A 23,777-nucleotide genomic window follows, 5' to 3' on the forward strand; every position below is an offset into this window, starting at 1 on the left:
TCAGTACAGGTGTAATTTTTTCCCCCATACATTTTGTGGAACAAATACATGCATTTCTTTTGGGTTTATATGAAGAGTAGAACTGATGAGTCATAAGATGTGTACATACTCAGTTTTAGTAGATATTGCCAAACTGTTTTCCAAAGTAGTTATGTCAGTTCCTCCATTAGTGTGAAGGAATTCTAGTTGCTCCACACACCTTACATCTGGGTTTTCATTTTAGCCATTCAGGCAAATACACAGTGCTATCCCATTGGATTTTAATTTGTTTCCCTGATGAATAATCAGATTGAGCACTTTCCCTTGATAACGTTAGTAGATAGAGTTGGAGAGTGACTACCTTAATCCAATAAGGAACCTGGGCCTAGCAGAGAGTAGGTTGGGCAGTTTTGGCAAGGCTTTGTCTGTCTCTAATTTAACCCTGTCCCTGGGGTATAACCCTCCAGAAATTTCAGCCAATAGCCTGATATGTCTGTTGGGTTATCTACCCTTATATTTTCTCCGTAGCACTATGAGACTACTGAAAATTCTACTCTGCTTATACCTCCCAGAAGAGGAAAACTTATGGCCAGGAAATATGAAGAGGTTAAGATAAGTACTTAACCTCACTAGTATTAATGTTGTCTCATTAGGGCAATATTAAGTACTATATTGAAATACCACTTCCCATCCCTCAGACTGGCATCAATTAAAATGTCTTAGAATATCAACAGTTGTCTCAACAAATTGAGAAATGATTGTACTGCCTGCCATAACTTCCTTTCAAGACTGTAAATTGTTACTTCTTTGGGAGATCATTTTAGCAAAATATTTTAAGCATACATTCCAGCAATTCCACTTCTAGACAATACCTTAGAATAGCTGGTTTCACTTTTAACTGCATATTTTAAAAGCCATGAAGCTTTAAAGGCAACAAAAAAAAGGCCTTCCTGAGACAGTTGGGATTGAGCCTAAGAATTTTTTTAAAGTTCTTAGGTTTGTATTAGATATTTTCCAGGGATCTGACTAGCAAATTTTATGTATCCTAATCATCAACATCATCTACTCCTCCTCATTTCCTTTTACTCAATTAATATTTAGGTGGGTCCTAAATGTACGTGGTATGGCTTCTAATTTATTTATTAATACATACTTTTAATTTGGGTCTAAATTAGAGATAGAATGCTGGGCAGCCAGCCTTGAAAAAGCTACTGTCCAAGAAAAACACATACAATGCACAGAAATTATTGTAGAAAAATGTCGAAGAGCAATGCAATAATTGCAAGTAGCCTAAATCCCTCGATAGGCTTAAAGAATGGATGAATAAGTGATGTTTTTTGATCAGTGTAGTACTTTATACTTTACAATGGCAAAAAATAACTATTCTAGGAATATTAGATCAGCATGGATAAATGTTGTAACATAGAGTTGAGTAAAATATAGCAAGTTTTCAAAAGAATACGCATCGTTACAACACCATTTGTAGAGTTTAAACCATGCTAAGCAAAATGCTACATATTGTGGATACATACATATGTAGTGCAAGTAAGGAATTCCTGGGAAATGGTGAATTCTAAATTCAGGGTAATAGTTACAGTTAGAGGAAAGGGGGTACAATCAGATTATGGTAGTAAACAGGGATTTTAACCATATTGATTATGCTTTATTTCTTAAACTGGGTAATCGATACTCTGGTTTATGATACATATTTTTTTGAATCTGTCTAAAATGTAAAATATTTTTTAAAATGAGGAGAGGCCAGAAGAAGTCAGAAAAAGGTACATTGGCATGCCATTTAAAACTTAATTTTAAAAAATATCTGTTGTCTCTGAGTTATAAAGTGATTTCTTTTCAATTAAATAATATATGACAAAATCCTTGTATCTGTAACTTTGTTGTGATTTATGTTAGATATTTCTTCTCTTTTCTTTAGCCTTTTCAAAAGCAAATTGCTTATGATAATCTCTCAGAAAGATACATTCATTCCTTTTTTCAACACTTCAGCTACAACCACATGATGGAGAAAATTAAGAGTTATGTGAATTATGTGCTAAATGAAAAATCATCAACCTTTCTAATGAAGGTATACATATATTCAAGAGTGACTCTAATAATAGACCTAAAGGAAATGTTATAATAAAGGAGAATACTTGAAATAGAAATCCTTTTAAAACTAGTCAGAATTTTTTCATGTGGTTTTGTAGAAGGTGTGGTAAAATGTTACATTTTGTGGACTAATTAAAAGATTTATGAGTGATATGTACTTTTGTAACTTTTCAAAATTAGTTTGGGAAAATTTTCAAAAGAAAAAGTTGAAGGGAAAACATAGAATGAATTAAAAATAAAAATAGGCAAAAGCAAATATTTCATTTTAATTTAAGTAAATTTTAAAGATGTTTTTTAAAACATATTTTTTAGGGAAAAATAGAATTGTATTAAAGAAGGGCCTTTTAAAATTTTTCTAGGCCAGGCACGTGGCTCATGCCTGTAATCCTAGCACTTGGGAGGCCAAGTTTCAGGAGTTCGAGACTAGCCTGGGCGACATGGTGAAAACCCTTATCTACAAAAAAATACAAAAAAATTAAGCTGGCCGGTGCGGTGGCTCACGCCTGTAATCCTAGCACTTGGGGAGGCCAAGGCAGGTGGATCACACGGTCAGGTGATCATCGAGACCATCATGGCTAACATGGTGAAACCCCGTCTCTACTAAAAACATACAAAAAAAATTAGCTGGGTGTGGTGGCGGGCGCCTGTAGTCCCAGCTACTCAGGAGGCTGAGGCAGGAGAATGGCGTAACCTGGAGGCAGAGCTTGCAGTGAGCCAAGATCGCGCCACTTGCATTGTCGCCTGGGCGACAGAGCGAGACTCCGTCTCAAAAAAAAAAAAAATTAGCTGGGCATGGTGGCATACACCTGTAGTCCCAGCTACTTTGGGGGGGTTGAGGCTGTAGTGAGCTGAGATTGAGCCACTGCACTCCAGCCTGGGTGACAAAACGAGATCCTGTCTCAAAAAAAAAAGACATTTCTCGTCAGGTGTAGTGGCTCATGCCCTGTAATCCCAGCACTTTGGGTTGGAGGCCGAAATGGGTAGATCGCTTGAGCCCAGGAGTTTGAGACCAGCCTGGGCAACATGGCAAACCCCATCTCTACAAAAAAAATAGAAAATTTAGCCAGACATAGTGGCACACGACTGTAGTCCCAGCTACTTGTGGCGGCTGAGGCAGAAGGATCGCTGAAGCTGTAGTGAGCTGAGATTGAACCACTGTACTCCAGCCTGGGTGACAAAGTGAGACTCTTGTCTCAAAAAGACATTTCTGGTCCAGGCACGGTGACTCATGCCTGTAATCCAGCACTTTGGGAGGCCAAAATGGGTGGATCGCCTGAGCCCAGGAGTTTGAGACCAGCCTGGGCAACATGGCAAAACCCCGTCTCTACAAAAAAATTACAAAAATTTAGCCAGGCATAGTGGTGCATGCCTGTAGTCCCAGCTACCTGGGAGGCTGAGGTGGGAGATCACCTGAGCCCAGGAGGTTGAGGCTGCAGTGAGCTGTGATTGTGCCACTGCACTCCAGCCTGGGTGACAGAGTGAGACCCTGTCTCAAAACAAACAACAATAAAATTTTTCTATAACATTTTATTTTCTGTCTTGGCCTCCAAAGTTTTAAGTTGACAGTGTTATAGTGGAGCATCTTGATTGATTTGAGATAATTTTTATTTCAAAATATCTAGAATTTTTATTTTTATTTTTTTCTGTGCAGCCTTTTCTCTTAAAATTGCCTGGAGAGCATTTTGTCTATCAAATATATTTACAAGGAAAGACCACCTTCATAACGCTGATAAACCAAGCAGATAGCTAATGTAGCTGCTGGCAGTGTCATAATTATTGGGTGAAAATAACAACACAGTGCCCTTTATTGGCCTGTGAACAGATACATTGGCTATGACTATCAAAGAATTACAAGGCTTAATTTAATGCTGGTTTGTTTAAAATGGCTTAATGCATTTCTTCCTATCCTCCTACCTCCATGGCACACCGTTTTTTAAGGCAGCGGCAAAAGTGGTAGAAAGCAAAAGGACAAGAACAATAACTTCTCAAGATAAACCTAATGGTAATGATGTTGAAATGGAAACTGAAGCTAATTTGGATACAAGAAAAAGGTTTGTAATTTAATCAATTTGTATATTTTTTGTTTTATGAATGTTCTGTCTTTATGTAAAATTGATGTGAGTCATTTTATTAAAAATAATTATTGAGTAGCAGTTATCTTGCTGATGATTAACATTTAGGTATTCAGAGTACTGTAGAGTTATTTCATGACTTGTGCAAATTAGATATGCTAAGCAAAAGTAGAGAATAAGAAAATATTACAGTTTAAATAATGTGGATAGTTTACCATTCTTACTGAGGGTATGCTTAGGAACAAGGGTGAGGTTGGACTCCTGTGCCCCTTAGTTGTTTTTAGATTCTACATGTTCTCATTATGTGATTCATGTTTCACTGTACTAAGAGTCTAGTATTTTAAGATATTATTCATATATCTTCTCTAAGCGTAAGCTCACTGCTTCATTTGGTGCTCAACTGAAGAAATAGTGATTTGCTTTAATACTGGAGGAAAACAAGTTGTGTCAGTCCTATATATTGAGAGATAGTTGTTAAGTCTCCTGGCCAGGCGTGGTGGCTCACGCTTGTAATCCCAGCACTTTGGGAGGCCGAGGCGGGTGGATCACGAGGTCAGGAGATCGAGACCACGATGAAACCCCCGTCTCTACTAAAAATACAAAAAGTAGCCGGGCGTGGTGGCGGGTGCCTGTAGTCCCAGCTACTCGGAGAGGCTGAGGCAGGAGAATGGCGTGAACCCGGGAGGCGGAGCTTGCAGTGAGCTGAGATTGCACTACTGCACTCCAGCCTGGGCGACAGAGCGAGACTCCGTCTCAAAAAAAAAAAAAAAAAAAAAGTTAAGTCTCCAAAACTATTTTTTTCTTTAGGGATTTTCAGGGGTGATTTTTGTCTTTTGTTTTAGAAGCTTAAGTATCTTCCCCTATTGAGGAAGATAAAACTCTTAACATTATAAAGATCTTCTTTTCTGTTGAACCCATGGTCTGTTTTCTCTGTTCTTCTATCCTTAAACCAAAGCCAGATAATCAAATCTCTGTGGTCTCTGGATGGGTATATTTCGAATGGATGTAATATACTTTCTTCTTGGGACCATAACCTAAGTGTTGCAGGGACCCCATCTTAACTACTTATTTAGAGGTGGAGACTGGGGTTCAAGTTGGATCTACACTGCATTTGTCACATCTTAGGACTGAGGCTCTGTCATCTTACAGTGGCCCCTCCTATTGTCCTGCCTGTCAACGCATGACTTGTTCCTCACTGGTTCATCTCTCCAAAGGCTGCACTAAAGTCTTATTTCACATTGATGTACTTTTCTAAAATCCAATTTAAGAAGTAGAGATTCCATTTTTATTGGCCCAATTACTTCATTTTGTTTCAAAATCAAAGTTTAGTGATACTAATACCCAATACATTCTTGTGGCCAAGCCATCCTGCTCATGATAATACTGCTAATACCATGGTTCTTACAGATAATCATAAGCACACTTCCTATGGACTCTCCTTATATAGTACTACCCACTTATTTCAGATGCTCTCCTAGACACAAACACAGTGCAATCCATGTGTACCAAACAGAACTCTTCATGTTCTCATTTGCCTCTCTACACCCTGTTTCTCTTTAACCTCACACATCCAGCTGCTCTCAAAGTATTAAGAACCCCACCTCAGAAATGCTTCTCCAATCTATTTTTATCTATATAGCTTTGTACCATTCAAATCCATCCTTGACATAACTTCCAGAGTTAGCTTCCACAAAAATAAATCTCTTTAGATCACTCCCAGCTTAAAAACCTTTTGGCTCCTATTTCCTACTAGATGAGTCAGAATTTATTGGCATGGCTTATAAAGCCTTACGTAGACCCATTCTATTTTTTTTTTTTTTTTTTTTACATACAGTCTTATCCTTAGCATGAACTCCTCCCTGTCCACGTACATGGTACTTTCTAGCAGCACAGAAGCTTTGTTCCTTCTATTTGAATTCCTATCATTTTATTCTCTCCAAGGCAAGCTCTTACTTGCCATTCAGTCTATCTCAGAGATCACCTATATGAAGTCTTGCCCAGCTCTGTAATCAGAGTTGTTACTTCTGTGCTTTCATAGCATACATCTCTATAAAAGGACTTATCTTCATTAGTAACTTATTTGTTTACCTGATTCTTTCAATAGATTGAGAATTATTTGAAGGTTCTTACTTAGCTTTGAAGCATCTTAATTAGCTTGGTATCCTCATTGCCTAATTCATTACCAGGCATACATTAGAACTTGCTGTACACTAGTTACAGGGAACAAAACTAAAACTAGAAACAGGGTAAAGATCAAGAATCGAGCAAATACCAAAACCATCCTGGAAGCAGAACCAGGGCAAATAAAGCATCAAATCACCAATGTCATGACAGTTACCAATAAGGATTCAAGTAAAGCAAGTATAGAATCAGAAGTGTGATTGTGAGGTCAGACAAATCCTAGAAAAATGGAAAACTCCATGTTATGAAGACTAGATGAAATATTTTGCTCTGATAAAGCTTATACAGTTGTTCCTTGGTGTTTGAAGGGGATTAGTCCTAGGACATCCATCCTTCATGAATACCAAATCCAAGGATGCTCAAGTGTCTTACAAAAATGGTGTAATAGCCAGGAACAGTGGCTCACACCTGTAATCCCAGCACTTTGAAAGGCTGAGGCAGGAGGATCACTTGAGCCCAGGAGTTTGAGACCAGCCTAGGCAACATGGCAGAACCTTGTCTTTACAAAAATTAACCAGTCTTGGTGGTGCATGCCTGTAGTGCCAACTACTTAAGAGGCTTAGGTGAGAGGATCACTTGAGCCTGGGAAGTCTGCAGTAAGCTGCGTTTGTGCCACTGCACTCCAGCCTGGGTGACCCTCGGCGAGACCCTGTCAAAAAAGTGGGGGGGGGGGGTGTAATATTTGCATATAACCTACACACATCCTTCCATATACTTTAAATCATCTCTAGATTACTTAAAATATCTAACACCATGCTGAAATAGTTGAGATGGACAGCTTCATGGAGGTACTAGTCTTGAGCAGGGGCTTTTGTAGGATGGTTAAGTTTTTACAGATGGATAGAAGAGGAAATATCATTTTAGGAGAGAGGAATAGTACCGGTTAAAGCATGGAGGTGTAAATAGTCATGCTGTGTGTATGTGGAAACCATTTTAACTATAACAACAGGAACTTAATCGATTCCCAAAAGTTCAATTGGAGACTGCTGGAGAGAACCATAAATTAAAATTGAACCCATCAAATTGTATACTTTAAACATGTGCCATGCTTTTTATGTATCAATTATACCTTAATAAAGCAGTTTTTAAAACTTGAATTCATGGAAATAAGTGCCATAGAAGAGTTTTTGAAAGAGTGTTATAAATGCTTGACTACACCATTAATTATGCTTATGTTTGGAGAAGCTTGATTTAATACCTCTTCTAAGCATGTCTGGACAAAAATTAGTCATGTTGTAATGGACTGTATATGTCCCGATGTTACTGAGGTTTCTTTCCAAAGTTATTTTTTATAAATTGAAATATGCCTTGACTATGTGGAAAGTACTATCCTTATGAAAAGTTTCTTTTGTTTACATTCTTACAAATTTTTTCTTCTTTTAAAGTGTTAGTGACAAACAGTCTGCGGTAACTGAATCCTCAGAGGGTACAGTATCCTTATTGAGGTGAAGTAAATTGACGTTTTTCTTCTTTGTCTTTCAAATCTTTGATTGAAGCAATTCATGCAGACCTAATATAACTACCACATAAATGGTACAATTGAAAGAATATCTCAGGGTCCTACTTAGCCCAATAGATATTCACGACTCTGAGACATCTTGAAATTCCAAACTCTAGAGACCTGCTCTGAGACTGGGTTGTTTCACATTGTTTCTACAAAGCCATTATTGGAATACACATATAGGCAGTTCTTGAGCTTAAAACAGATGTTTAGTAAACGCTTATCTGTCATAGAAACAAAGATACGATACTGGGGCAGGAAGGGGATGGGAATTACATTTCTAATGGATGCCCCAATGCCAATTTTATGAAAGTTACTTGAAAAACTTTATTTGATCTAATAGAATCGCTGTGACAGACAATGCAACCTGTCCCGAGGGCAGAAAGTCTGCATGAATGATTTCTAACATAGAGCAGTTGGGATCACAAGTGGAACCATGGGAGGAGGTGGCTGACTTCATGTGGCGGAGGTGATTGGACATGAGGAATTGAGAGGCCAAGATGGTATATGAATTGTCTGTGAGAACACTGAAATAATTCATAATAGCAGCACTTAGGTGTAGAGAAAGATCTGAGAATGATGAAGAAGTGCTTTGGAAGGATGGTAAATGGCTGTGAAGAATGATCGAAGGTGATATATCTCAGTGGCATGAATCCTCAAGGCTGAAGTTTCTATGGAAGCAGGATCTTGAAAGTGGCATTCATTAGGAAATGAAAACTGCTGTCTCTGGAGTCCTATAGTTTATGGAGGGTGGAAGATTAAGCCAATCTCTACTTGAGAAGGCTACCAAGAAGAGAAACATTGTCCCCAGGGGAAAGCTAGATTTTAGACAAGGTAAAGAGCAGAGAGGAATGGGTGAAGAGATTGAGAATGACATTCCAGAAAGGACACTAGAGTCTTGGGAAGGAGGGACAGAGGGGAAGAGAGAAAGGATAGCTGGTCACCTACAGTATCTATAGGGATAAAAGTATAACTAAAATAACCTACATTTTAGGTGGAGATAATACAGCTGCCTAAGCTTAGGTGAACTGCTTTTTGAATCTTAGTTTGCTCCTTCATAAAATTGGATTAATATAATACCAATTTGGCAGAGTTTTCAAAAAATGATGCCACATCCTGTGTTTCCAAACAGCCTTACCTTTCAAAACTCTTTTTGGAAGCTATAAAGATAATCAAGTGATAACTGCCATTATGTAAAGGAATTTTGGAATCCGTCTTTGGGGAAATAAAAGCCATAAGAGAGAAGGAAAGCTAATACTTTGTAGTTTAAGGATTTTTTTCTTTGATGTATCTAATTGGAAGGCCGAAAGAGTCTTGTCTTTTTTTTTTTTTTTTTTTTTTTTTTTTTGCCTGCTTCTTCTGAGACATCAAAAAACATATTGATTTCTGCGGAGTAGATGAGATGGAGAAAGATGAGAGAGGCAACAGAAATCTTAAGAGGCCACAGGTTACGATGGGGCACTAAGCAGGGAGAGCACCAAAGGAAGTAGGCCAAAGTATTAATAGAAGATCCTAGAACAGATTAAGGCAAATCATTTACCTTTTTTCCATTGCTTTACTAATCTTTCTGGAGCCAATTACAAATTTTCATGTTTTATTTTATTTTAGGTCTCACAAGAATCTTTTCTTATCTAAGTTGCAACATGGAACCCAGCAACGAGACCTTAATAAGAAAGAAAGAAGAGTAGGAACTCTTCAAAGTGAGTACTGTTATAACAGTTTTAGAAGGGGAGAATTGATATGTCCTCAAACAATCCAGCCATTGACTTTACTACTATAGCAAAAAAACACACACTTCAGAAAACTGAAGCACAAAGTCTGGACTTCATAGAGTTAATTGAGGTAGTGTTTAATTTAGAAAGTTAGCTATTTTGACTGTCTAGCTTAGGGTTCTTTTGCTATGGTGGTACACGGCTTTCCTACTTTCACTGTGTTCAGCAACTTCAAATATAGTCATATGCCACATCATGACATTTCAGTCAGAGACAGACTGCATTGCATATAGGATGGTGGTCCTGTAATAATGTAATGGAGCACATATGGAAACTTGATAATGTGGCACTTGATATTGGCATTGCATATCAAGTAGGGGAAATGATTGATAATTAGCAATGGTACTGGGAACCATGGGTTTTCTATATGAATATATATATATATGTTTGTGTAAGTGTACTCTTAATAATGTTCACCTAAGGACAAAATCACCCAACGACCCATTTCTCAGAACATATCCCCCTTGTAAAGCAATTCATGACTGTAGTTACTTTTCAGAAACATTAAGTACAGTTGATTCTTGTTATTCACAGTAGTTACGTTTAATAAAGTCTGAGAGCGTTGACTTGGCAAAATTACAAGTTTCTTTTTGGTGTGTATTCATTTAACAAATGTTTATTGACCCCACATTAATATTTTAGGTACTGAACTGATACTGAGATTTTTTTTTTTATACTTTAAGTTTTAGGGTACATGTGCACAACGTGCAGGTTTGTTACATATGTATACATGTGCCATGTTGGTGTGCTGCACCCATTAACTCGTCGTTTAGCATTAGGTATATCTCCTAATGCTGTCCCTCCCTGCTCCCCCTGAGATTTTTAATATGGATCTAAACCTAAATACTTATTGATAAAAATAATAGACATAATGAAATTAGGTTTATTTCTTCATGCTCATAAGGTACCATCTTGGTGCCAGGCAAATGATAGGCCTGCAGTAAATATTATAGAATAAATTTGTTCATACCTGATGGCTGATGACATGGCAACCATTAGCAAATATTTGTAAATAGAGTTCTAAAATATTTACATTCATAGATATCATTCCCATTTTAAAGATGAGAAAACAGAAACTCAGTAAAGTTATGTGCTTAATGTTGGTGGAGTTCCAAGATTGGTTTTCTACACCTATTGCTGCAAGACAGCTGGGAATCATTTTAAATGAGAATAATGTGAGCATTTTCCTAGAGTTTTAATTTCATAGTATGAAATTCAAAGAAAAGGAAATGTAGGCCAGGCTCAGTGGCTCACGCCTATAGTCCTAGCACTTTGGGACGCTGAGGCAGGTGGATTGCCTGAAGAGCTCAGGAGTTTGAGACCAGCCTAGGCAACATGGCGAAATCCTATTTCTACTAAAAATAGAAAAAATTAGCCAGGCGTGGTCGTGTCTGCCTGTAATGCCAGCTACTCAGGAGGCTGAGGCACGAGAATCCAGCTTGAACCCAGGAGGTGGAGGTTGCACTCCAGCCTGTGTGACAGAGTGAGACTGTCTCAAAAAAGAGAAAACATGGTTTATCTGCAAACTCGAAGACTATGAACTCTTTGCAGACTGGCTTGACAGTGACTGTGGCTATTGAGTCTATAAGGTCTTTGAGTTTTAGCACATTTTATTAGGTGTCAGTAATAAGTATGTTTTCTTAAAAAAATCCAGTGTACTTCAGTGGTACCTAGGTACCCCCTCTTTATAGTTTGAGGATAATAATTTTGTTTGTGCTAAACCTTTTTTTCTCTTCTTTTTCTGTTTTTGGAGACAGAGTCTTACTTTGTTGCCCAGGCTGGAATGCAGTGCAGTGGTGAGTTCTTGGCTCACTGTAGCATCTGTGGCTACTTGGCTCAGTGAGCATCTTGGCTCACTGAGCACTGAGGCTCAGTTGATCCTCCCACCTCAGCCTTCCAAGTAGCTGGGACCATAGGCACTTGCCGCCACACCCTGCTATTTTTTTGTTTGTTTGTTTTGAGATGGGGTCTCACTGTCACCCTGGCTGGAGTGCGGTGGCTCGATCTTGGCTCACTGCAACCTCCATCTCCAGGTTTCAAGCAATTGTCCTGCCTCAGCCTCCTGAGTAGCTGGGATTACAGGAGTGTGCCACCACACCCGGCAGATTTTTGTATTTTTAGTAGAGATGGGGTTTTGCCCTGTTGGCCAGGCTGGTCTGGAACTCCTAACCTCAGGCAATCTGCCCACCTCGCCCTCCCAAAGTGCTGGGATTACAGGCGTGAGCCACCACACCCGGCCTTTTTGTATTTTTTGTAGAGATGGGGTTTTGCCATGTTGCCCCGGCTGGTCTCTAACTCCCAAATTCAAGCAATCTGCTTGCTGTAATTGTGCTGAGATTACAGGCATTAGCCACTGCTCCCAGCCTAACCTTTTTTTCAAAAACTAATTTTTGTGTTGTAAAATTGACATATGCTTAGGGAAAAAAAAATCAAGTTAATTCAGAAAAGTTGAAAGAAAAAGCCAAATCATCCAGATTTCATCAGTGCAGAAAAACTCACCAGCATTGAGTGAAATTATTAATATTTGAGTCGAAAGCTTTTTATAGGTAAATGCATTCAATCCTCAAAACAACCTTAGGAGATTAGTGCTTTTTTTTTTTTTTTTTTAATCATCTCCATTATACAGATGAGGAAGCTGAGACTTAAAAAGGTAAATAAAATGCCTTTGGTTACACAGTGTATGAATAGAACAGGAGCCAAAATTTGAAATCAGACAGTCTGACTCCAGAACCCAGGCCTTTAATTGCTTAGATGGACTACCTCAATAGAAGAATGGATAGATTGAAAGCAAATCAAATTTTAGAAAAATGTCGTCAAGTTACATATGTTACTTGAAAATATATTTACATTTAATTTTTAATATGTAAAACTGAAGTATTCAGTACTTCAGATAAAGGTGGTTTCACAAGAAATCTATCAGTAACCTTTATGATCTGTGTAAAATAAAGAATATGAAATGCTTTAAGAGGTCAGTCAGCTTTAGTCAATCAACTTTAGTCTGTTGATTGACCTTAGCAAAATTTCTTCCACCAATCCCCAAATTTTCTTGGTTATATTTTATATAATCAATATTTGTAGCATTGTTTTCCCATGTTGGATTTTCAGTTCAAAATACTTTTTCATTTTCTTAGAGACTTTTTTACTGACCTATGAGGGAAGTTGTTTAATTTCCAAATATCTTTCTGTTACTGATTTTTAGTTTTATTCTATTTCAGTCTGTGAATATGCTTCATATATATATTTTTTAAGATTTGTTTTATGGCCCACAGTGTGGTTTATTTTGGTCCATTTGGATGTGCACAGAGAAGAATGTGAATTCTGGCATTGTTGAATGACGTGTTTTAAAATGTCAATTAGGTCAAGTTTTTAATAATGCTGTTCAGGTATTCTATATACATATTCATTTCCTGTCTACTTGTTGTATCAATTAGAAAGTGATAAATCTCCCAACTATAATTATGAATTTGTCTTTACATTTATGTGACTATTTGCTTTTTGCTATTTTAGTCCTCTAGCACCTGTTTAAACATTTCTCCTAATGCTAAAATCTCTCCATCAGAGCTAGTGTGGTTTCCATTTTCCTGACTGGAACCCATCCAATATATATGTCAAAATCCCATATATGTCAACATCCCATGTTTGTAGTAGGGTAATCTTATTGTTTTTCAAGAGTATCTTGACTATTCTGGTGTTTTGGTGTTCCATATTGTCAGGGAAAAAAACCTAGCCATAGGGCTTTATAAGCAGTAAACCTGCTGCTACTTTTTAGGTACAAAAGGTAGACAACAAGACTTAGTGACTTAATGAGTTAGAGTAAGACAGATTATTATAGCAAACAACATGGCATTGATGTAGTTGTTCAGATTTCCCTACCCCAAGTCCAGTGGACTATGCAACAGGCCTAAACGGATGCTGCAAAGGCAGTAAGTTATATTTCAGCTGAGGAAAACTCAGAGCCAAGGGCCCAGTGCTTTTTGAGTAAGCAACAAAACATTGTAACAAATAGCAAACAGGCCAGTACCCTCTCCCAGGAGAGAGCAGTTGGCCTGGTCATCATGTTGTGGTTTCCTTGACCTGCTTGATTGCCTATCTGACTGGCTATAGAAAATGCACTATTTCAGGAGATGAATAAGGCTTTTGTACATTCAACAAGAATTGCAGGGGTGCTCAGAGCCAATAGTGGACTACCTGTCTTAACACATAATTTTAGAATAATCTTGTTAAATTATACGAAGAACCCTGTTGAAATTTTTACGTGAAATTGCATTGTTAACAATAGATGATTTTGCAGAGAACTGACACCATTACATTAAGTTTCCTATGCAGGAACAAAATACATTTCTTTAACATGTTTTTATATATACAGTCATCCCTTGGTTTTCACAGGGGGTTGGTTCCAGGACCCATCCCCCACCCCCACAACAGGGATACCAGAATTCTCAAATGCTCAAGTCCCTTACATAAAATGTCATAGTCTTTGCATATAGACCTGTGCACCCGCCTACCACATGCTTTAACTCATCCCCAAATTACTTACAGTAACTAAAACAGTGTAAATGATAAATAACTAAATTGTAGTAAATAATTGTTAGACTATATTTTTATTTGTATCATTTTTATTGTATTGTTATATATATAAATATATATTATATATTACATATATATTTATTTATTGTTATTATTATTATACTTTAAGTTTTAGGGTACATGTGCACAATGTGCAGGTTTGTTACATATGTAACCATGTGCCATGTTGGTGTGCTGCACCCATTAACTCGTCATTTAGCATTAGGTATATCTCCTAATGCTGTCCCTCCCCCCTCCCCCCTATATATATTTATATATAATATATAAATATGACCTATGAGGGAAGTTGTTTAATTTCCAAATATCTTTCTGTTACTGATTTTTAGTTTAATTCTATTTCAGTCTGTGAATACGCTTCATAGATTTTTTTTTTAAGATTTGTTTTATGGCCCACAGCATGGTTTATGTATATTATATAATATAATATATTATATGGATATAATATATGGATGTATAATATAATATAGTATAATATAATATAATATATAATATATATAATATAATCTATGGATTCAACCAACCTTGGAATAAAATATTCAGGGGGAAAATATATATATATTTTTATATATAATATATATAACATAATATAAATTTATTATATATTATATAGTATAATAATATATATTATATATATTTTATATATATAATATATAAAAATCATATATATTTTTCCCCCTGAATATTTTATTCCAAGGTTGGTTGAATCCACAGATGTGGAACCTGCGAATATAGAGGGCCAACAACAGTAGGCAGGTAGGTAGGTGAGTAGATAGGTAGGTAGATAGATAGATAAAGCTTCTCATAACATGTTTTATATACATAGTAAAGCTTTATAATTTACTACATACAGGTGTTGTATCACTTTTGCTAAAGTTATCTAAGAGGCCATGACATTAAAGAAACAAGAGCAACTTTGGGAGGCTGAGGCAGGAGGATCACTTGAGCCCAGGAATTAGGAGACCAGCCTGTGCAATATAGTGAAACCATGTCTTTACAAAAAAATTTTTAAAAATTAGTCGGGCATGTCGGCAGGTGCCTCTAGTCCCAGCTACTCAGGAGGCTGAGGTGAGGGAGGATAAGGCAGAAGTATCACTGGAGCCCAGGAGTTTGAGCTATGATCATACCACTGCACTTCAGCCTTGGCAAAAGAGAGAGACCCTATCTCTTAAAAAAAAAAGTTATCTCTAAGAATGTTAGATTTTTTTGTGGCTATTGTAAATAGTATCTTTCTATTGTTTTAATTAAATTATTTTAACTGTTTCTTGCTAATGATAGAAATCCTATTACTAATGAATGAAATCCTTTTTGTGTATTGATCTTACTGATCTTTTAATTCTATTTGTAGAATAGAATTAGGTTTTCTGCCTAAACAATTATCATTTTTCAATAATTACAGTTCTGTTTCTTTTCAGTTACATATATTTCTTGTCTTACCAAACTGACTATGAATAAGAAAGAAGGAGTGAGGAAAGGATTATGCTTCTTAGTACTCCTAAAACATTATCATAAGAAAATTTCAACGATCGTATGCAATAAATATTTTTCCTTTTTTTAAAAACAGATAATGAAAAGACAGGTTCAGGGATTGAAATAATTTATTTAAAGACACATAAAAGAATCAAGACTCAAAATACTCCCCCTCTGATTTCAAAGGCTGATCTTTGCACTATACCATGCTGCTTCCAGATTTGAAGGAAAAAATTAAACATGTAGAGTACTTTTTCTTAGAATAGCTTAAAAAAGGAATTTCATGATAATCATTAAAAATATAGTTGCTCTTGTTTCTTTAATGTAAAACAATATTTATGACATTTTTCTACTTTTAGGTACAAAAAAGAAAAAAGAAAGCAGAAGAGCCACTGAAAGCAGAATACCTGTTTCAAAGAGTCAACCGGTAACTCCTGAAAAACATCGAGCTAGAAAAAGACAGGTATTTGGTTTTTTTAATATTTGAATAACACTTATGGACATTAAAGTTATAACTTGAATAATTGTGATTATTTCTGTTCAACCTCCCAAAAATCTTGAGTGTAAAATATTTACCCTTTGCTGGCCGGGCATGGTGGCTCACGCTTGTAATCCCAGCACTTTGGGAGGCCAAGGCGGGCGGATCACGAGGTCAGGAGATCGAGACCACGGTGAAACCCCGTCTCTACTAAAAATACAAAAAATTAGCCAGGCGTGGTGGTGGGCGCCTGTAGTCCCAGCTACTCAGAGAGACTGAGGCAGGAGAATGGCGTGAACCCGGGAGGCAGAGCTTGCAGTGAGCCGAGACTGCGCCACTGCACTCCAGCCTGGGCGACAGAGCACGACTCCGTCTCAAAAAAAAAAAAAAAATTTACCCTTTGCCATCTTTTATTTTGCCGTCTTAGATTAGGTGACTAATCAGCCTATTCAAAATGAAATACTTCACCCACATTTAAAAAGTCTTAAGTTGGGTGTTGGTACTAACATCTATTTGAAATTATTGTGATACTATCATAAAATCTGTTTATTAGATGTAAGGTGGGACTTAACTCCACATTATAAGCTTTGATGTTTAAATTTTCCTAACAGGGATCCAGTTTAAATAAGATTTTTCCTTACTTAAAAACAAAGAAAAGATACCGTTTGATCACAAAATTTTATTAAAATGGGTCAATTTAGGGCTTGATTCATTTGCTTCCCCTTTCAGTGACTATAGTCTTGTGCCATCTGCCCAGTGTCCAAAACCATTATTTTATGTATTTTTTGATTGTCTAGTTGTTCACAGCAGATGGATAAACCTGGTCTTTGTTTTTGTGGTGTGTGTGTGTGTGTGTGTGTGTGTGTGTGTGTGTGTTTTCCCCTTTTTTTGTAGAGATGGTGTCTCACAATGTTGCCCAGGCTGGTCTTGAATTCCTTGGCTCAAGTGATCCTCCTGCCTTGGGCTCCAAAAGCACTGGGACTGTAGGCATGAGCTATTGCACCCAGTCAGGCCCTTGTTTTCTTCTGTGGCTGGAACCGTTTTCTTACTCGAAAGTGCTTTTTTTTTGACAAGCTAATTGCGAATAGTTCATACTGAGGTTGTTGCAGATAGTGTCAAGTTGCACGCTGCTTGGAATATCTTCTGTGACTCAAGTTTATGTTACCCTTCATTTCTCCCCGAGTGAACATAGCAAGCAACTTCTACTTTTGATTTGCTTCCTACACATATGACTTGCCTTTGTGATTCCCTTTTTTAGCCTTGCCATCTCTGGCCTTTAGTAGGTTGAGGGGAGCTCCTGCTGTTGCTGACCAGAGATTTAGGGGGTGTACCTCAGAGTATTTTCATTAGAAAAGCACATGCCACACGCTTTCTGAGATCTGTAGACAGAGTTGCTTTTTCATAACCTAAGTTGCACTGATTATTTATACCCTTTCTACCTACATTATGGTTCAGGTTGTAAATGTCTCTTACTTTTTTCAGAGTTTGGTGTTTTATTTCTTGTTGCTTTTGGGTGAATTCCCAAAGGAGAAGAGGGAAATGCTAATCTTATGCTACCATATGCGACCACAGTCATGCATACGTTTTGTCCTGGATGTTTTTTGCAGTTTGAATATGATGTACATGTATATAGTTTGTTTATTTATCCTGCTTGGTATTTTCTGAGCTTCCTGAATCTGTAGTTTGGTGTCTGTCTTTAGTTTTGGAAAATGCTCAGCCATTATTACTTCAAATCTTTCTTTTGTTCCTTTCCTTCTTCTTCTGGTGTTCCCATTATGATTCCAAATGTTACACCTTTTAAGATTGTCCCACTGTTCTTAGTTATTCCTTTATCTTTTTTCTTTCTTTTTTCTGTTTACTTTTCAGTTTGAGAACTTTATTAATATACCTTCAAATGTACTGATTCTTTCTTCAGCTGTGTTTAATCTACTTGTGAGACCATCAGAGGCATTGTTCATTTCTGTTACCGTGTTGTTGATTTCTGGCACTTCCCTTTGGTTCTTTCTTAGAGTTTTCATCTCTCCATTTACATTTACCCATCTGTTCTTGCATGTTGTCCACTTTTTCCATTAAATCCTTTGACATATTGATCATAATCATTTTAAATTCCAAGTCTGACAATTTCAAAATCTGTGCCATATCTGAGTGTGGTCCTGGTGCTTGCTTTGTCTCTTCAGACTGTGTTTTTTGCTTTTTAGCATGTTTATAATATTTTGCTGATAGCTAGACATATCAGGTAAAAGGAAATGAGATAAATGATCCTTTAATGTGAGGTCTTAATGTTTATCTGGCTAGGAGTTATCGTTTGCTGTAGCTGTAGGTGTCAAAGGCTAAAATTTCCTTTAGTGTCCTGTTTTTGTCTCTTGTTGTCTCTGGGTTTCCCTAGAGACTGCTTTTTAATAAGAATCTGAGGGACCTCTTTCAACTATAATGCCCAGGATCCTGACTAATGTGGTGGTAAGGTAAGGGGAGGTGAAGCGTTCTGGAGTCCTGTGCGTAGGTCTCCTTCTTTTAGTAAGCCTGTGTCCTAGGCTGTGACCTTCATAAGTGCTTCTCAGCCCACCACCCCTTGGGTGAGACATGAAGGCTAGAGAGAGGTGGAGTTGAGTATTTCCACAGGTAAATTAGGTCCTTGTAAAACCTCAGTTGGTTAGGTTCTGGCAAAATTAGTTTCTCTTGAGGAAAGGATTTTGTTAAGGAGACCAGAACGCTTTCCTCATTTATTTTGAAATGGGGAGTATTTCAAAATGGCTACTTTTTCCCTCCACCTGTCAGAAGCAGGAAGGAATTTTTGTGTGATCTTTACCCTGAGACCTGGGGATGGCTCCTGGAGATAAAACTCACAAAAGTTTGTGAGTCCCTCTGAAACTGGGGCCCTTGGAGTTTTTAACTCTCAAGCCTATCCACACTGAGCCTCCATCAGTTCCTCAGTCACAGTTGATTGCTCCTACCAGTATTGGCTCCAGCTGTGAGCTTCTGCTCCTGGCCTTTCTGTCCCCAGTAATTCTTGTGATTCTCTTAATCTGCCTCTCTCTTTCTTTAGTTTTCAGGGCAGCAGTTTGCCCTGTGACATTTGTTCTTTGATGTATCTAAGAAGAGTTACTGATTTTCAGTTTGTTCAACAGCTTTTTTCTTCTGGGGACTGGAGTGATGATTTCCAAGCTCTTCACATGTTAGTCTGGAAACCAGAAGTCTCTACCTTATACATATAACTGATCTTTCCCTGTAGTTCTTCCAGCAGCCATTCCAAATGAGGTGTTATTTACAGATATATATGAAGAAAACAGTTGTTTCTCTTCTATTCATAACAAAATGTAGGATATCAACCACATAATCAGTGATAATATCTATCACCATTTCCTGTGCCAAAAAAGAATTCTGTGGATATCGCAAGGGCCTGGTTTTATTTTTTAGCTTTCCGTTCTTGGCCTTATGTTAAAATACTTGTTTTAGAAGATAAGTGACAGACTTAATTTTATTTTGTATTGAGGTTTTTAAAAAAAAAAAAAAAAAAACAGCAATAGCCCATGTCTACTTGGACAGTTTTCTTTTGCTGCATTGGTCTATTAAAGATATTTCTTCCTTCCTTATCAGAATTAAAGAGCCCTCCTTTTATAAACTTATTCCATTAAAGAAGAAAAGTAAATGCCTTTCAAACTGTTTTCCATGAACAGTATGTAATGAGAAATACTGTAGCAGTATTTTCTTTTACTATTCGTAGTATCATTTTAAGGCATTAAAAAGCATTATTTGTTCTTTAGAATGGATATACAGTTCAGATCTGAGTTATGTAATCTCTAGCCTTGGGAAAGAAAAAGATTGGTGTGTTTTAATTTGTTATGTGCTCTTTGTATCTTTTCAGGCTATTGGCATGGCTGGGGTTGTTACGATTTTATATTTGATTTTTTGAGAAAATAAAAGACAAATAATAAAACAAAGGAAATGGGTTGTATGGGTTTAATGTCCAGAAATACATCATCTTAAACTCTTCCCTTAGTTATTACTATCAGTGGAATCTGGTACAATCAGTTAAATGTATAAAATGAGGAAATGGAAAGTTTTAAGCACAGTAGTAGACTTTATGAAATTGTACTGCCCTTATGTTTTCTTTCTGATCTGACACAGGTCAGTTGTGTCACTCATTAAACTCTAGCCAAAGAAAGTAGAAGTTGGTACCAATGACTACTAGGCCACTTGAACCTCTAAACTTAAACATTACAGCTTTCCTTACTTGCCAGACAATAGCTTATTCTGTACGATGTTTTCAAAACTCTTTCAGTCACAGGTAAAACTAAGCAAAGACTGAAAACATTTAGATCAAGCAGTACAATCAAGGCATAATCAACCATGAAGTAACACTGTATCAAGGTAAAGTTACTCTTTCAATAGAAGAAAAAAATAAAATACTTAATGCTAAACACTGTTAGTTTTCGGTTAATCTACTGACAACATTACTACTTTCCTCTAGGTTAGGGGTGAGCAAAATTTTTCTATAAAGAGCAAGATTTATAATATATTTATTACTAATGTATTTTATGTATATTTCACATACATAGTTTCTGTTACATATTTTAAATATATTTTTAAATGACTTAAATTTTAATATGGTTCTTAGCTCCAGGGCTGTAGAAAACCAGCCTTGGGCTGGGTTTTGGCAGTGGCTTGCTGACCCCTGCTATAGATGATACATTGGAAAATACTGCTTAAACATACTGCACCCAGGACCCCAAATAGGATTCAGAGAACATTGGCCACTTCTTGAAAGAAAGGGGCTTTTGTATTGTATCAAACGTCGTCTGTGTACCTTATTAAAAATACTACAGCTCAGATAAGAACAAGCAAACAATGCTGTATATGTGTATGAAATTTGTCTAAACCACAAACTACTTTTTAAAGCTGAATAATGTATATGACAAGTTTTTGAAAGAACAGAAATTCTTATCTTGGAGACCATGTAGTTGATAGGCTCTTTAAAGAGAGTTTATGTGGCCCCCAAATTTGTATATAAAATTTTAGATACCTATACTTTTCTGTGGAGTATGTCTGTAAGATTTATATGACCCCAAAGATTAATAACCCACTGTTGAAGTGCTTTTAATCAGTCACCCCACACATGAAAAATTTATTAATGCATCTCTTGGTTTTTGTCAGTTCATGACAAGCAGTGTGGTGAGGTTTTGTAGGAGTGAAGGCTGAGTCAGGCAGTAATAGATGATCATAGGAGGCTGTCAGCCTTTGTCTAGCGATTGAATAGCCATGTACTTGTAAGCAGCACAGTTGCCGATAGGTGTGCCGCAGACAAACAAGCAAAAGCACGTACAGAAGAGACCAGGTTGGTATCTTGGATTTAAGTCACAAAGCAGAGGAATAGCAAGAACATGGGATCAGGTTTAAGGTAGCTCAAACAAACTTCTCTATGGGTTTGGTTATGGTCACTGACAACTTTTTGGTACTGAGTCATACATAAGATGGTTCTCATGTCATGTTTGTATTCTTCAGGCCACCTTGAATTCTTTCTAATATTGCATCAGACAATTGAACGGGTTTTTTTTCTTTGATTATAGTAAAGTACACATGATATAAAATTTACCATTTGCCATTTTAACTAATTTTAAATATACAGATTGGCAGCATTAAATATATTCATATTGTGCTACCATCACTACCATCTATCAATAGCACTCTTCCTCTTACAAAACAAAACTTGAAACCGTACTCATTAAACACTAACTCCATTTCCATCCCCCCAACCCCCTTGCCACCATCATTCTACTTTCTGTTTATGAGTTGGACTATTCTAGGCACCTCATATCAGAAGTAGCATAGTATTTGTCTTTTTCTGTCTAACCTAATGTCTTTAAGGTTTATGCATGTTCTAGAATGCATCGGAACTTCCTTTTTAAGGCTGAATTATATAAATATAATATATAATATAGTTTTGTTTATCCATTTATCAGTTGATGGACAGTTGGGTTGCTTCCACATTTTAACTATTGGGAATAATGCTGCTATGAACATGGATGTACAAATAACCTCTTCAGGTCCCTGCTCTCGACTCTTTTAGATATGTACCCAGAAGTGGAATTGCTGGATCATATGGTAGTCTTTTTTAAAAATTTTTTGGGTAACTGTCATACCGTTTTCCATAGTGGTGCTGTAATTTTACATTCCCACCACCAGTGCACACAGGTTCCAATTTATCCATATCCTCAACAACACTTATTTTGTGTTTTTTTGATAGCAGCCATCTGAATGAGTGTGGGTTGATGAACCGGGTTTTTAAAGAAAATGTGAAGTGCTGGAGAATTTCTTGTAGTCTAGACACAGTAAATAATCATGCACATGGTCAAATTGCTCTTTCAGCATGCCAACAGAAGGAATAATTAGTTGGTTGCCTGTAGCAAATGCCAGTTATCAGTAATTTTTCTGTGTATAGTATTAAATTTGATTTTTAAAAATGTTTAGGAATTTTCTCCTGGCATAAAATTAAATGTTTTTAATTAGTTTATGTTAGTTGTGTTTTTGAAAGTCTATTTTAGACAAGATTTGAGTTTTATATGGGTGTGTAATACTTCCCCTAACATAGGCAGAACAGGGTTTTCACTGAGTTCATTAGTGACTACTAAACATTCACAAAGCCTATTTGGAGATTTGGAGGATAATAAATACAACTATTAACAATTGTAGAAGAGCATTTTAAGAGACAGTATGGGCTTAAAGTCAGACAAATTCAGTTGACATGTAGCACTGCCGCTTTCTAGCTATCTGATTTTGGGCAGCTGAGCTTACATAAAATGAGCAGTAATAATAATGACCCCTAAAAATGTTATGATAAATGTAAAATCTTTTAAAAATCTAAGAAATGTTTAGGGAAATCTTCCATCTTTAAGAAACTAAGCATTAGTTTGATTTTTTAAAACTGGCATTTATAGTAGGTATTTTCTTTTTGAATAATTGTTTCTGTAAATAACTGTTTTAATTTTTATCAAAAGGCATGGCTTTGGGAAGAAGACAAGAATTTGAGATCTGGCGTGAGGAAATATGGAGAGGGAAACTGGTCTAAAATACTGTTGCATTATAAATTCAACAACCGGACAAGTGTCATGTTAAAAGACAGATGGAGGACCATGAAGAAACTAAAACTGATTTGCTCAGACAGCGAAGACTGATTGTGTTTGTAAAAGCTTGATGAAAGGACAGTTAAGTATTTTGATCACTGCATTTTGTTTGAAACTTGTGTCATTGATGTAATTTAAAACTTTTGTTTAAAGCATTACAGTATTTTTCTGTGACCATCAATTAATATGAGGGTTTGTGCTATAAGAGTTAAAGCATATGCTATCATTGTATTCTTTAAGAACCTTATTTTGATAAAATGTAAATTTGTTGAACCCTGCCACATTTAGTATCCCCACCCCCAAATCCTGTTCCAATGAAAAAATTAAAACCTGATACGAAAAAGAAAAAAAGTTTCAGTTAACCTATTTTGCGTCTGTAGGCTGACCTCAACCCTGTAACGTAACCCATTAAAATGAATTTTCTTTTGTTTTTAAGACAGTTTCTCCCTGTTGCCCAGGCTGGAGTGCAGTGGCGCAATTTCAGCTCACTGCAACCTCTGCCTCCCGGGTTCAAGC

The 23,777-nt window shown here is 36.7% G+C and overlaps 1 protein-coding gene across 1 annotated transcript; it reads left to right on the top strand.

Annotated features, from left to right (window-relative positions):
* Window positions 1-1,912: 1,912 nt before the first annotated feature.
* LOC115834353 (telomeric repeat-binding factor 1-like) lies at window positions 1,913-23,604 on the top strand (the record flags this gene model as incomplete). The annotated part of the gene is given in 7 exon segments (XM_030809101.1): window positions 1,913-1,956; window positions 1,959-2,062; window positions 4,024-4,136; window positions 7,724-7,783; window positions 9,448-9,539; window positions 16,025-16,128; window positions 23,136-23,604. Coding segments are annotated over 7 exon segments (694 nt in total), but the record flags the coding sequence as incomplete, so codon positions are not given.
* Window positions 23,605-23,777: the final 173 nt, after the last annotated feature.

The sequence above is a fragment of the Nomascus leucogenys genome, unplaced genomic scaffold (assembly GCF_006542625.1).
Source record: "Nomascus leucogenys isolate Asia unplaced genomic scaffold, Asia_NLE_v1 001602F_30302_qpd_obj, whole genome shotgun sequence".
Taxonomy (NCBI): Eukaryota; Metazoa; Chordata; class Mammalia; order Primates; family Hylobatidae; genus Nomascus; species Nomascus leucogenys.